The 14,988-nt window shown below is 41.9% G+C and overlaps 1 protein-coding gene and 1 non-coding gene across 2 annotated transcripts in view; both read left to right on the forward strand.

Annotated features, from left to right (window-relative positions):
* The window catches only part of LOC129823818 (probable ATP-dependent DNA helicase HFM1), a 28,772-nt gene extending 14,060 nt beyond the window's left edge, over positions 1-14,712 (forward strand). Inside the window, exons 16-39 of the mRNA XM_055882835.1 lie at positions 2,089-2,183; positions 3,279-3,412; positions 3,847-3,894; positions 4,015-4,095; positions 4,317-4,408; positions 4,574-4,680; positions 4,770-4,817; positions 4,963-5,060; positions 5,183-5,317; positions 5,711-5,796; positions 6,026-6,109; positions 6,319-6,476; positions 9,144-9,247; positions 9,432-9,638; positions 9,767-9,829; positions 9,951-10,075; positions 10,326-10,414; positions 10,530-10,636; positions 10,765-10,854; positions 11,059-11,682; positions 11,792-11,864; positions 12,086-12,191; positions 12,993-13,132; positions 13,258-14,712. Of these exons, the coding sequence (XP_055738810.1) occupies positions 2,089-2,183; positions 3,279-3,412; positions 3,847-3,894; positions 4,015-4,095; positions 4,317-4,408; positions 4,574-4,680; positions 4,770-4,817; positions 4,963-5,060; positions 5,183-5,317; positions 5,711-5,796; positions 6,026-6,109; positions 6,319-6,476; positions 9,144-9,247; positions 9,432-9,638; positions 9,767-9,829; positions 9,951-10,075; positions 10,326-10,414; positions 10,530-10,636; positions 10,765-10,854; positions 11,059-11,682; positions 11,792-11,864; positions 12,086-12,191; positions 12,993-13,132; positions 13,258-13,324 (2,961 nt within the window). The 3' untranslated portion in view covers positions 13,325-14,712. The remainder of the gene's footprint in view (positions 1-2,088; positions 2,184-3,278; positions 3,413-3,846; positions 3,895-4,014; positions 4,096-4,316; positions 4,409-4,573; positions 4,681-4,769; positions 4,818-4,962; positions 5,061-5,182; positions 5,318-5,710; positions 5,797-6,025; positions 6,110-6,318; positions 6,477-9,143; positions 9,248-9,431; positions 9,639-9,766; positions 9,830-9,950; positions 10,076-10,325; positions 10,415-10,529; positions 10,637-10,764; positions 10,855-11,058; positions 11,683-11,791; positions 11,865-12,085; positions 12,192-12,992; positions 13,133-13,257) is intronic.
* Positions 5,494-5,570, forward strand: trnat-ugu (transfer RNA threonine (anticodon UGU)). Its single transcript has one exon. It is a non-coding gene; the product is annotated as a tRNA-Thr (tRNA).
* Positions 14,713-14,988: the final 276 nt, after the last annotated feature.

The following is a 14,988-nucleotide window of genomic DNA, read 5'->3' on the forward strand; positions in this document are numbered from 1 at the left end:
AGCCAAAGGTTTGAATCACCGCCAGTTCAAGGCATTTCTGACGGAGTTAGAAACGGAGCATGGTGATTTGCCTTATCACACAGAGGTGCGATGGCTAAGCCAGGGAAAGGTGCTTCAAAGATGTTTCGAGCTTCGTGAGGAGATTTGTCTGTTCTTGGACAGCAAAGGGAAAGTCACAACACAACTCCGAGACGAAATGTTTCTGTGTGAAATGGCTTTTCTGTGTGACATTACGAGTCATCTGAATGCAATGAACTTGCAGCTGCAGGGTCGGGATCATGTAATCTCTGATATGTACAGTACAGTGAAGGCATTTAAAACCAAACTGACTCTGTGGGAGACGCAGATGCGGAAAGAAAATTTGAGCCACTTTCCCAGCTGCCAGACCATGAAAGAGAAGCTCTCTACCAGTGCGTTCCCGAGCGCACAGTTGGCTGATAAAATAGGTATGCTTGCCGCTGACTTTCGACGCCGATTTGCTGACTTTGAAGCACAAAAAAGCAGGTTGGAACTGCTCGGTAACCCATTTGCTGTTGACGTGGAAAGCTCACCACCAAACCTCCAAATGGAGTTGATTGACCTCCAATGCAATGATGCACTGAGGGCAAAATATGCGGCAGTGGGTGCTGCGGAGTTCGCCCGTTTCCTCCCCGACACAATGCCCCAGCTGCGCATCCAGGCTGCTCAAACGTTGTCTATGTTTGGCAGCACATACCTGTGTGAACAACTGTTTTCTTTGATGAACCTGAACAAAACATCACACAGAAGTCGACTTACTGCTGAACACCTCCACTCAATTCTGAGGATTTCCTCAGCTCAGAGCCTTACCCCGAACATTGATGAACTTGTGGAAAAGATGGGACACCACCAAGTATCACCCTCAACCTCAAACAAGTGAACATTACTGTGCAATCACATATTTAGAGTTTTTACTCAGTTCAAGTTTAAAAGTTAAAGTTTAATATTTGTTTTCACTGCATGTTACTTCTCCTTAAACAAAGTGTTGTTTTTGATTAATAGATTTTTGCACTTTATTTTATTGTATTTCAATCCAATTATATTTTAAAAATATTTCAGTTGAGTGGATGATAGAAAATTGCTATTATTGTTTTTTTCTTTGAAGTAAATTTAGCCCACTTTTGCTAAAATAGAAAATATAGGCTACTGATGGTGCCTTGAATACCGGTTTCTTTCATTTAATGTTCATGTTATGGGGATTTTTATATAAAGGAAATTTGTCTTTTGTGTCTGTTGAAAATTAAAGATTACTGACAGAGCCATAAGAAAATATTGCTTTATTTATCTGATCATATTGGAATATATTTGTTAGGTTTTCAGTAGGTTCAATTAGGTTCACTAGACTATATGCGTCATTTAAAAATTTTTCAATGAACATTCGAACAGTCCGGCCCTCGGCTTGTAGCTAAATTTTTTATTTGGCCCTCCGTCCATTTGACTTTGACACCCCTGCTGTAATCGAACCCACAAATCCTAATGCTCCAGATACTCAACTAGTCTAAAGAAGGCCAGTTTTATTGCTTCTTTAATCAGAACACCAGTTTTCAGCTGTGTTAACATAATTGCAAAAGGGTTTTCTAATGATCAATTACCCTTTGAAAATGATCAACTGGGATTAGCTAACACAACGTACCATTGTTACACAGGAGTGATGGTTGCTGATAATGGGCCTCTGTACGCCTATGTAGATATTCCATAAAAAATCTGCCGTTTCCAGCTACAATAGTCATTTACATCATCAACAACGTCTGCACTGTATTTATTTCTGATCAATTTGATGTTATTTTAATGGACAATAAAAAATTGCTTTTCTTTCAAAAACAAGGACATTTCTAAGTGACCCAAACATTTTGAACAGTAGTGTAAATGTTTTCTTCCACTTTTACATTACAGAGTATTTTGTGTAGATTGTTGACAAAAATGACAATTAAATAGATTTTAGTCCCACTTTGTAACCAAGGGGTCTGAATACTTTTGCAAGGCACTGTATCCATGGCAGCAGTGTCACTGAAAGTGGACGGTCCATTGATCTGATGTAAGGCTTTGACTCTGAATTATTTTCCTCTCCAGTTTGATACGTCAGCAACCGCAGTGATCATGACCAAGACTCACACCAAAGACAAGTACATGCAGTTCATGAATGGGGCAGAAATTATTGAGAGCAGGTATAGTGATGGGTTACTTCTACAGTCGTGGCCAAAAGTTTTGAGAATGACACAAATATAAATTTTCACAAATCATCAGGGACTGACTGATATTCTGCAAAAGGTATAGGGTTTGGACTGCTGAGGACTGGGGTAGTCATTTTTTTCTGATGAATCCCCTTTCCCGTTGTTTAGGGCATCTGGAAAAAAGCTTGTCCGGAGAAGACAAGGTGAGCGCTACCATCAGTCCTGTGTCATGCCAACAGTAAAGCATCCTGAGACCATTCATGTGTGGGGTTGCTTCTCAGCCAAGGGAGTGGGCTCACTCACAATTTTTCCTAAGAACACAGCCATGAATAAAGAATGGTACCAACACATCCTCCGAGAACAACTTCCCCCAACCATCCAGGAACAGTTTAGTGACGAACAATGCCTTTTCCAGCATGATGGAGCAGCTTGCCATAAGGCAAAAGTGATAACTAAGTGGCTCGGGGAACAAAACATCGATATTTTGGGTCCATGGCCAGGAAACTCCCCAGACCTTAATCCCATTGAGAACTTGTGGTCAATCCTCAAGAGGCGGGTGGACAAACAAAAACCCACAAATTCTGACAAACTCCAAGCATTGATTATGCAAGAATGGGCTGCCATCAGTCAGGATGTGGCCCAGAAGTTAATTGACAGCATGCCAGTGCGGATTGCAGAGGTCTTGAAAAAGAAGGGTCAACACTGCAAATATTGACTCTTTGCATCAACTTCATGTAATTGTCAATAAAAGCCTTTGACACTTGTGAAATGCTTGCAATTATACTTTAGTATTCCATAGTAAAATCTGACAAAAATATCTAAAGACACTGAAGCAGCAAACTTTGTGGAAATTAATATTTGTGTCATTCTCAAAACTTTTGGCCACGACTGTACAGTGTCAATCAAAGGTCCTCAACTCTTGTTTCAGAGTGTAACTTATATGATTTGGTTTTACATTAATTTATATGATACAGTATATTGTGATGATGATTGTTTGACTACATAGACCGGTACCTTTCTTTAAATCTCTGTTTGATTTCATACACTTTGTGGCTCACATTGAGGTTGAAGTATTTTTGTCCTCCTCAGCCTGCACACCCACCTTGTGGAGCACCTGAACGCAGAGATCGTCCTCCACACCATCTCAGACGTCAACATGGCCCTGGACTGGATCCGCTCCACCTTCCTCTACATCAGAGCACTGAAGAACCCCAAACACTACGGTAAGTACACACAGACTGGACATCACCCAGTCATTATTAGAATTAGCCAGCATCATTAGCATGGATGCTAGTCTATTTCTGCACCAGTCAGCTACATCGTTAGCATGGATGCTCGACTATTTCAGTATGAACGAGTTAGCCTAGCACCCATGCTAACAATCTATTTCAATATTAACCAGTTAGCCTAGCACCCATGCTAACAATCTATTTCAATATTAACCAGTTAGCCTAGCACCCATGCTAACAATATATTTCAGCAGTAGTCAGCAGTTAGATTGTTAACATGGATGCTAGCTTATTATAGTACAGTTAATAGCATGTACTTAGAATATCTCACTACATCCTTACAACACTTTCTCAAACGTCATAAATGTCACAGACATACATTGGCACATCATACGTGAGAAAACAACTGTCCATACTTTTTGTTAAAGGTTTTTCCACCGACTTGGACCGATGTGGGATCGAAGCCAAATTGCAAGGTGTGGCATTCCTGTGTTTTCTTTGTTAATATGGACTTCATATCTGAAAACACAGAACATCTCTATCATGTGTTCGTGAGTAACTAACTGTATTATGTCTCTCCATACTCTCTGCTCCAGAGCTTTGTCTGAAGAACCTGAACTCCCTGGCCTCCATTGGTCTGGTCTCCATGGATGAGGATGTCAACATCAAAGCTACAGGTTGAGAGAGGCAACCCATTTTGGTTATTGCGTGGCTACTATGGTCTTTTACTGTTTGTTTCATTAGTTATAATCAGAAGTGTACAACAACTAACAAACCCTGTACATGTTTGGTGTTATTCAATACAGATATCTCCTACATTTTCTTTCCAGCATCGAAAAGCCGTTGTTCTCAAGTCTGTTCTCTTCTTGACATGTGTAATTGTGCTCATCCCCTACAGAGGGAGGCAGGTTGATGGCCAGGTACTGTGTGGCGTTTGACACCATGATGCAGTTCAGCAAGGTGACTGGCACTGAGACCTTACCTGAGCTGGTAGGTATACAGTAATAGGGTAACACTGTAGCATGTCTCATATGCACTGTTTTTATTGAGTTTCTGTATTGTGTTGTTTGTTACATAGGAAATTAGAATAGATGAGTTGAGTAGATTTTGTATTGAGAATCCCACTGAGATGGAAGCTGGCTCTTCTTCACACAGATAGAATTGATGGCGAAGGGCAGAGAGTTCACTGACGTGCAGCTGAGAGTCAACGAGAAGAGAACCCTGAACACGTTGAACAAGGACAAGAACAGGATCACCATCAGGTTAGAGTACAATCCAATGATACATTGTAAGAAGAGGTGAAGTGACATACAAAAAATGTAAATGCTCATATCTGGGCTTTTTTCTCCAGGTATCCCATGGAGGGAAAGATTAAAAACAATGAGATGAAGGTGAACTGGTAAGTCAAGCAGTGGCCCGTACAGTGTACCAACATGAGAAGATAGAGGATGACATTGACGCCACCATGTATTCTCTTTGGGTGAATCTCAAAAGTATTTTCTTGAACTTCATCTCTTTCCCACTATATCCGTCTTCCACCTCAGCTTGATTCAGGCCCAGTTTGGCTCCATTCCAATCCAAGAGTTTGGACTCACACAAGACACCGGTAGAATCTTCCGGAATGGAGTCCGAATCAGCAGATGTAAGTCATCAATCACTTAACATTTTGATAGTAGAAGATGATTTGCATTGAGCCTTGTTGATAAGCAAGCTTCCTTTGAAAAAACACTCTTTGATCCAAGATGTGTTTTGATTACGAACCAGGTTTGGCAGAGTTTCTAAACCAGCGCTCCAAGACAGGCTTCTCTGCTCTGCTCAACTCCCTGATACTGGCCAAGTGCTTCAGTGCCAAGCTGTGGGAGAACTCTCCTTACGTCTCAAAGCAGCTGGAGAAAATAGGTAGGAAGACATTGAAACATGTCAAAAAATACTGTCAATGCTTGTTGAAAATGTGTAGTTAATGGTTACTATGCTGTTACTGTGTTCAGATACCCTTTTTAAGAAATCCATTGACCAACTGATTTATTCCTAGACAAATTAAAGTAGTACAGTTGCTGTGAGCATATAAATATAGTGGTCCCGTGTGGCTCAGTTGGTAGAGCATGGTGCTTGTAAACGCCAAGGTTGTGGGTTCAATTCCCGTGGGGGACCAGTATGAAAATGTATGCACTCTCTACAAAGTCTGCTAAATTAGAAATGTAATAATGAGGCTGATTTTAAAATGATAAATGAGATTCTATTTATAATATAATTATATTTGTCTGTAACAGCACAAATGACTATCTGTTCCAGGGTTGACTCTTTCAGCCGCCATGGTGAACGCTGGGCTCACCACCTTCAATAAGATAGAGAAGACCAACGCCAGGGAACTGGAGCTGGTGAGCATTCAGTCTCTATAGATGACTATAACAAACAAAGTAATTCATTTAAACACCCTGTTGTTTCAATTTCTCCATGGTTTATTGACATACCCACTGAAACAAAAATGCAGTTTCATGGCATTCAATTAAATCAGTAGGTCAAATGTTATTCATAAAGCCCCTTTCTACGTCAAGAGTCGTCACAAAGTGCTTTCACATACAATAAATGGACATATTTGCTGTCTAGATTGTCAACAGACATCCTCCATTCGGAAACCAAATCAGAGAGGCTATCATCAATCTACCCAAGTATGAAGTTTGTTTGGAGCAGGTAAAAACCTTTGCTTTGGTTGAATTTTTGTTAGAACGGAAAAGGTGATCAAGATTAATCATTGTAGCGATATTTGGTGTCGGGACATAACAGAATTCTTTCCACACTTATATCATTTAATATTACGGCTGAGTATCTTTTCAATTACTGATCAATTAATACATCTCCCCAACAACCTTTGATTTCATTTTTTATTTCTCACGTTTTAGCTTCCAAGATACAACGTCGCCACCGCAGAGATTGTCGTGACTGTGAACGTGAAGAACCACGAACAGCTGCTGTCAAAGAGAACTGCTCCTGACCACCACTATGTCACCATGATTATCGGGGACTGTGACAACAACGTGGTCTTCCTGCAAAAACTCACGTAAGATAAGGAGGACTGACATTTCGAGTCACACACAGACACACACACAGACTGATACATGCATAGAGACACACTTTATCTAAAGCTTGCCGGTAGAGACAACTTGTTAAAAGCGTATTGTAAGATGTTTTAAAGGTTCATACATGATAACAAGTTATAAAGCATTATACCTGCAGGCAGGGTTCCGCAACGGGCCGAAATTGGCCCGTGGGGGGTTTTATTTGGCCCCCAAGTTTAAGCAACAAAAAAAAATACTAATATTAATTCAAGGGTTTTTCTTTATTTTTACTATTTTCTACATTGTAGAATAATGGTGAAGACATCAAAACTATGAAATAACACATGAAATCATGCAGTAACCAAAAAAGTGTTAAACAAATCAAAATATATTTTATATCTGAGATTCTTCAAAGTAGCCACCCTTTGCCTTGATGACAGCTTTGCACACTCTTGGCATTCTCTCAACCAGCTTCATGAGGTAGTCACCTGGAATGCATTTCAATTAACTGGTGTGCCTTGTTAAAAGTTAAATAGTGGAATTTATTTCCTTAATGTGTTTGAGCCAGTCAGTTGTGTTGTGACAAGGTAGGGGTGGTATACAGAAGATGGCCCTATTTGGTAAAAGGCCAAGTCCATATTATGGCAAGAACAGCTGAAATAAGCAAAGAGAAACGATAGTCCATCATTACTTTAAGACATGAAGGTCAGTCAATCCGGAAAATGTCAAGAACTTTGAAAGTTTCTTCAAGTGCAGTCGCAAAAACCATCAAGCGCTATGATGAAACTGGCTCTCATGAGGACCGCCACAGGAAAGGAAGACCCAGAGGTACCTCTGCTGCAGAGGATAAGTTCATTAGAGTTACCAGCCTCAGAAATTGCTGCCCAAATAAATGCTTCACAGAGTTCAAGTAACAGACACATCTCCACATCAACTGTTCAGAGGAGACTGCGTGAATCAGGCCTTCATGGTCGAATTGCTGAAAAGAAACCCCTACTAAAGGACACCAATAAGAAGAAGAGACTTGCTTAGGCCAAGAAACACGAGAAATGGACATTAGACCGGTGGGAATCTGTCCTTTGGTCTGATGAGTCCAAATGTTCGATTTTTGGTTCCAACCGCCGTGTCTTTGTGAGACGCAGAGTAGGTAAATGGATGATCTCTGCATGTGTGATCCCACCGTGAAGCATGGAGGAGATGGTGTGATGGTGCTTTGCTGGTGACACTGTCTATGGTTTATTTAGAATTCAAAGCACACTTAACCAGCATGGCTACCACAGCATTCTGCAGCGATACGCCATCCCATCTGGTTTGTGCTTAGTGGGACTATCATTAGGTTTTCAACAGGACAATGACCCAACACACCTCCAGGCTGTGTAAGGGCTATTTGACCAAGAGTGAGGGAGTGCTGCATCAGATTACCTGGCCTCCACAATCACCTGACCTCAACCCAATTGATATGGTTTGGGATGAGTTGGACCACAGAGTGAAGGAAAAGCAGCCAACAAGTGCTCAGCGTATGTAGGAACTCCTTCAAGACTGTTGGAAAAGCATTCCAGATGAAGCTTGTTGAGAGAAAGTGTGCAAAGCTGTCATCAAGGCAAAGGTTGGTTACTTTGAAGAATCTCAAATAAAAAATACATTTTGATTTGTTTAATACTTTTTTGGTTACTAAATTATTTCATATGTGTTATTTCATAGTTTTGATGTCTTCACTATTATTCTACAATGTAGAAAATAGTAAACAAATAAAGAAAAACCCTTGAATGAGTAGGTGTGTCCAAACTTTTGACTGGTACTGTATATTAATATCTGTTAATTTGTTGTGAGTTTTCACTGTATAAACACCAAGAAATAGCTACAAGTGGTTTTAATTTAAGAAATCCTTTCCAGGTATTCCCACCCATAATAGTGAGACACGTGATCTTATACAAATGTAAACAAGGTTTGAAATGATTATGTTTTAATCAAACATATCTGTTCGGGATTCTTGCAGTCAATTTGCGGTCTAAAAATTATTTGTAATTATAAACTGGGTGGTTCGAGGCCTGCCTGTATGCTGATTGGCTGACAGCCGTGGTATATCAGACCGTATACCACGGGTATGACAAAACAGTTATTTTTACTGCTAATTTTGTTGGTAACCAGGTTATAATAGCAACAAGGCACCTCAGAGGTTTGTGGTATATGGTCAATATACCACGGCAAAGGGCTGTATCCAGGCACTCTGCGTTGCCGCGGTATATTGGCCATATACCACACCCCCTTTGGGCCTTATTGCTTAATTATGTTCCGGACCCTTGACCATCCGCTCAAGAAAGAAAATTGTCCCGCGGCTGAGTCTAGTTGATTATTCCTACCTGCAGGCTTTAGGTAAAGGTCCCGTGTGGCTCAGTTGGTAGAGCATGGTGCTTGCAACGCCAGGGTTGTGGGTTCAATTCCCACGGGGGGACCAGGGTTCAATTCCCACGGGGGGAGCAGGATGAATATGTATGAACTTTCCAATTTGTAAGTCGCTCTGGATAAGAGCGTCTGCTAAATGACTTAAATGTAAATGTAAAGTGTTACCGTCATACACTCACAGGGAAAACAGTGAAAGAAAGAGAGCAAGACCAAGAAAGGGGAAAGAGTGATGAAATGGAGAGTGACTGTGTTGTGTGTTCGTCCAGAGACTTGATGCTGTTGAAGTCGGGAAGCTGGTCAAAGAAGATCGAAGTGGCGAAAGCCTCCAAAGGAGAGGAGATCAATGTGAATCTGGTCAGCTCAGAATACGGTCAGGCAGCTAACTATCAGGACATTTTTCTCTCACTTTTATTTTAGATTTGTGTTCAAATACATTGCTACAAACTGCTTCAAACTTGTAAAAGGCAGTTTAAGTAGAGTGGAATTGTTTAATTGAGATTTATGAGAAGTAAGAATATATTCTATTAACTACATTGAGGTCTTCCTCTCTTCAGTGGGGTTGGACATTCAACAGAAGTTTAGTCCCTTCTTCTCTGGACCGAAGAGGTACGGAGCTGAATCACTCACACCTGAGCAACATAACACTGTGCAGCAAGCACAGGCTAATGCTCAGAGATCACAGGGTGCAACACAGAGAACACAGCCAACATCTCAGCAAACACAGAAGAGAAACTCCACATCCACATGTGCCACAGAAAAGGGTAGACTTATATTCAATACCTTACATTTGTATACTTTGAGCTATTGCTAAGTTGTACTTGCAGACTCACAAGGACTGTTATTGTTTTTTTTAACTCAACTTCCATTATCTTTTTTTCCTCACAATCAGATCCAGGCAAAAGACAATGTAACCACTTATGCAAAAACAAGGATCAATGTGGCCACGACTGCTGTGAGTCAGGTTTTTTTGTCCTCAAACTCTCCATTGCTCAATTGACACTTAGAATCATTCAAATTGTTTATTCACAAATGATTACATTGTTTTTTTCAATTTCCTCCTATCCATTTCCCAGGTAAAAATGGAGGGCTGGGGATTCTGAAAAGGCAGATGAATCAGCATTCGAGTTTCACCTCCTACCTCCAAGACCTGAAGACCAGGAGTGACACACTGACGGAGACTCCAGTCAAACGCCTCAAGGTGGGAGAACAACTGACAACAGCTGCAGCAGTTGTTTAAAATATAACCCCTTTGGGCTAAAATTCTAATTTGAGAGAGAGAGTGAGAGGCTTTAAACAAAATACTTATTCATACTGTCACAAATTATGCATTGATGTTAAAGGACAAGTGACACGTGTTTCATGATCATTAGCTGATTTGTCATCGACTAACTGAACGAGGAACTTTTACCTGAATTAATGTTTCATCTGCCTGTTGCTGGTTCCTTTAGATGAAAATGAATGATTTGAAACAGATGGGAGCTGCAAACATGCAGCAGTTCTCTTATTCACCTAAGCCAATCCTACCTGCTTCTTCCAGGTACGTACCCTCCTTTACCCAAAACATAGACGCAGTTAATTAGCTTGGAGTAAATTGATTACTAATTCAAACTGTATATGACACATTCCAAATCTTTTCTTAACTTGTTTTGAAGGTATGAAGGTAACCAGTATGGTGCTTTGGCAAGACCACAGAGTGTAGATTCAGCTGAGGACTTTGCAACACCCCAAGAGATGGCTCATGTTGTGACCTATGGCCATGGTATGTTTAGTATCGAAATGCTTCTAGAGGCTTCTAACTCCATTCACCTTCAATACAGCAGTGTGGTAGTGAAATGGTGCTAAATGGACACTTGAGAGGAGTAACTGAACATATGTGTGTCTCTACAGAGTATAATGACTACCTGGAAGACATATCTCAGACAACGGGAGATTTGGAACCACCACCTGTTCAACTTCAAACCCTTACGGAGTCACAAAGTAGGACGTCTCAGTTGCAAAAAAATCCTATGTCTTGTTGTTTTTTAAACTGTTATATCCCACGATTCCGTGAAATAGACCTATTGTAGATTCAATCAAATTTACACACAGATTATTTTCTAGTAGACTACTTCCTTCGAATTTACTCCAAACAGACAATAACGTGTTCTCACAGTCATAACCCATCCATATTTTTGTTTTAAGGCACTTCAATGTGGAGGAAGCCCAATGCCTACGTTGGAAGATCCCTCAGCCACAGCACCCCCCAAAGCACCCCGCAAAGCCAGAGCAGGAGTTACCCTCAGAGCCACAGCACCCCCCAGAGCCAGAGCAGGTGTTACCCTCAGAGCCACAGCACCCACCAGAGCAGGGGTTACCCTCAGAGCCACAGCACCCCCCAGAGCCAGAGCAGGGGTTACCCTCAGAGCCACAGCACCCACCTGAGCAGGGGTTACCCTCAGAGTAATAGCACCCCCGAGAGCAGGGGTTACTCCCAAAGTATCTCTCAGAGCCAGAGCAGGGGTTACCCTCAGAGCCACAGCACCCCGCAAAGCAGGAGTTACTCTCCGAGTCAAAGCACCGCCCAAACCCAGAGCAGGGGTAACAGTACCCCCCAAAACCAGAGCAGGTCTTTTTCTCAGAGTTCCATTGTAGACTTGACCGACGACAGTGGTTTTTTCTCATCGTCAATCACCCCCAGCGTGACCTTTGACCTGGGAGACGAGTGGGACGATTTTGAGGACGACAACTTGGTGCACGCCAACGAGAAGCCATGCACCACTGTTGCTAAAACTAAAAGGGTGGACCTGGACTGTGATAGGCCAAAAGGTATTCTAAGAGGGAGCCATTTTTTAACATATTAACATAACATCATTTTTTTGTTCATGCTTTTTCAGTGGGGCAAATGATTTAATAGTTAAATGAATTGATGTTTCAGGAAACTTCACACCACTACCATCCACTTGTTTACTGCCCAAACCCCGCTTCACTACATCCAATTCCCCACTCAGGTGAGCTCAGCTCGAAACAAACTAGGACTTCACAGTTCCACAAGCTGTCAAACCCCTGTCATTTCACTGAATGAAATATCTATAGTCTATCCCAGCGGGCAAAACTGGTTTCTGGTTGAAGAGACGTCAGTAGGAAGGAACTTGGTACTGTTGCAAATACTTGATAAATGTGACCCTGAGCAATTGATTGTCAATGTTATGTAATGATTTGTGTGTCTCAGGTCGACCTCCCCAGTTGTTTCTCAGATACCAGTTACTACTCTCCCTGTCAGACCACACAACCCCCAGGCTAATGCTAGCTGGAGCCACTCTGACAACAAGGCCACAGTGAGTTACTATCTACCCATAGTATCAGTTGACTTGATCTCAATGCTGGATCTGAGGTCAACATGAAACTGACAGCAGACAAAGCCAAGGCTTCTGTTCTTATATACAGTCAGTGTCCAGTTTATTAGGTACACCACCCTGTTCACAAAAATTTATGAGAGGTCGAAGGAGAATGGCAAGAATCAGCAAATAACGGCGTAGTACAACAGTGGTGTGCAGAACGGCATCTTGGAACACATAACTCGGCCCTACTTGTCACAGATGGGCTATTACAGCAGACAACCACACCGGGTCACACTCCTATCAGCTAAAAATAAGAAGAAGCGGCCCAAGTGGGCACATGATCACCAACACTGGACAATTGACAAGTGGAAAAACATTGCCTGGTCCGACGAATCCTGGTTCTTGTTGCGTCGTGCTGATGGCAGAGTCAGGATTTGGCGTAAGCAGCATGAGTCCATGGACCCATCCGGCCCAATGGTGTAATAGTGCGGGGAATGTTTTCCTGGCACACCTTCAGTACCTTGATACCAATTGAGCGAAGTTTGAATGCAATACCTTGTAGAATCCATACCCTAAAGAATTCAGTCTGTTCTGGAGTAAAAGAGGGGTCCGACCCAGTACTAGATGGGTGTACCTAATAAACTGGCCACTGAGTGTAGAATGAAAAGTTACCTTTTATCACACAATTCACATGCTTTGAAATCAAAGATAGCAATGTTATGTTTTAGGTTTAGCAGCCCATTTGTTTCAGTACACATTTGAAAAGTAGTCTGAAACATACATCTTTGCCCTCTGCAGAGGACATTCAGTGAACCCCCAATGAAGGCACCACCCTCCTTCCCAAAACAGACTGACACTAGCTTGCCCACCCTGGGAGAACGGTTTGATTTCTTCTCAAAGACGACTACCTCAAACAATGACAATGTGACTGGCAAAAGGTAAGGAGGGACTAAAGAGAAAACATACTTCATTTTCTTAACTTTTTTCATACATACTAATTGAAATCATGATTATGAATTAACTTTATATCATTGACAGACAGCATTAATCTTCATCATTGCAGGCTCCAGGGAGAGGATTACAGCAAGGAAGTGGAGGCATTCATGGGGATATTTGATGGACTATTTTAGTAGTGTTTATAGTTGTATGGACTGGTTCCATGATAATGTTTCATGGTGATTTGTCATGTTATTGTGTATGTATTTTTTTTAAACTGTTATTTATACTGTTTGTTGTTTGAGATTCAGTGTTAAATTTACTGTTGGTCCTATTTGAAAATGTTTATCTAGGAGTATGAACTTTCAATCGTCATTAGCAGGATTCCAAAAAATGTATATTTCTTTGTACTTCATTAAATTAACACAATATTTATTCAGAGGAAGTCTGAGGGTGTAGAGAGCAATAGTAATGGTGTCATGGACCATATAATGACGTTTTATTCCCTTTAGTGGATTGTCTTTAAATTGCAGCTTGTAGCTGCACTTCCTGTGCTCACTATGGGAGAAGACAGTAGGGGATGTAACTCTGAGCTGGATGTAACATACAGTATAGCATCCAGCTCAGAGTTACATCCAGTATCCGAATCAGAGTTACATCAACCTCACAGTTACATCCAGCATCCGGCTCACGGTTACATCCAGGATCCGGCTCAGAGTTGAATCCGCCTCACAGTAACATCCAGCATCCTGCTGCACTTCCTGTGCTTGCGATGGGAGAAGATGAAGAATCCAGAAAGCAGTTGGTTGTTGTTACCTAAAAGTTCACCATTCCTATATGTAAAATGTTCATACCTTCATCCTGTATTTGATAGCCCTTATGCTGGCACCATCTGTAAGTATTTACATTCCTGTATGTTTTTATATGCTTACATGTTATTAAGTAATTTCCTACATTTTGTCTCATCAAATAGATTGCTAGCCAAACAGTCCTAACTGATAGCGTTCAACCATTAGCCATTGCCATAGAGATGTAATGTTTAGCCCAGCTTTTCGCTAGCCCCATTCAAATGTACAGTGCATTCGTAAAGTACACTGCTCAAAAAAATAAAGGGAACACTTAAACAACACAATGTAACTCCAAGTCAATCACACTTCTGTGAAATTAAACTGTCCACTTAGGAAGCAACACTGATTGACAATAAATTTCACATGCTGTTGTGCAAATGGAATAGACAAAAGGTGGAAATTATAGGCAATTAGCAAGACACCCCCAATAAAGGAGTGATTCTGCAGGTGGTGACCACAGACCACTTCTCAGTTCCTATGCTTCCTGGCTGATGTTTTGGTCACTTTTGAATGCTGGCGGTGCTCTCACTCTAGTGGTAGCATGAGACGGAGTCTACAACCCACACAAGTGGCTCAGGTAGTGCAGCTCATCCAGGATGGCACATCAATGCGAGCTGTGGCAAGAAGGTTTGCTGTGTCTGTCAGCGTAGTGTCCAGAGCATGGAGGCGCTACCAGGAGACAGGCCAGTACATCAGGAGACGTGGAGGAGGCCGTAGGAGGGCAACAACCCAGCAGCAGGACCGCTACCTCCGCCTTTGAACAGGAGGAGCACTACCAGAGCCCTGCAAAATGACCTCCAGCAGGCCACAAATGTGTGCTTCTTGACACAATGCCCACTTAACCCAGAAGCCAGCCGTACCAATGTGTAGGAGGAAACACCGTACACCTGGCGACTGTGTCAGCTTTCACTGCGCCCGGCCTGCCACAGGAGTCGCTAGTGCGTGATGGGACAAGGCCATGCCTGCCGGCCAAACCCTCCCCTAACCCAGAAGACGCACCGCCTGGACTC

Source organism: Salvelinus fontinalis, chromosome 26 (assembly GCF_029448725.1).
Source record: "Salvelinus fontinalis isolate EN_2023a chromosome 26, ASM2944872v1, whole genome shotgun sequence".
Classification (NCBI taxonomy): Eukaryota; Metazoa; Chordata; class Actinopteri; order Salmoniformes; family Salmonidae; genus Salvelinus; species Salvelinus fontinalis.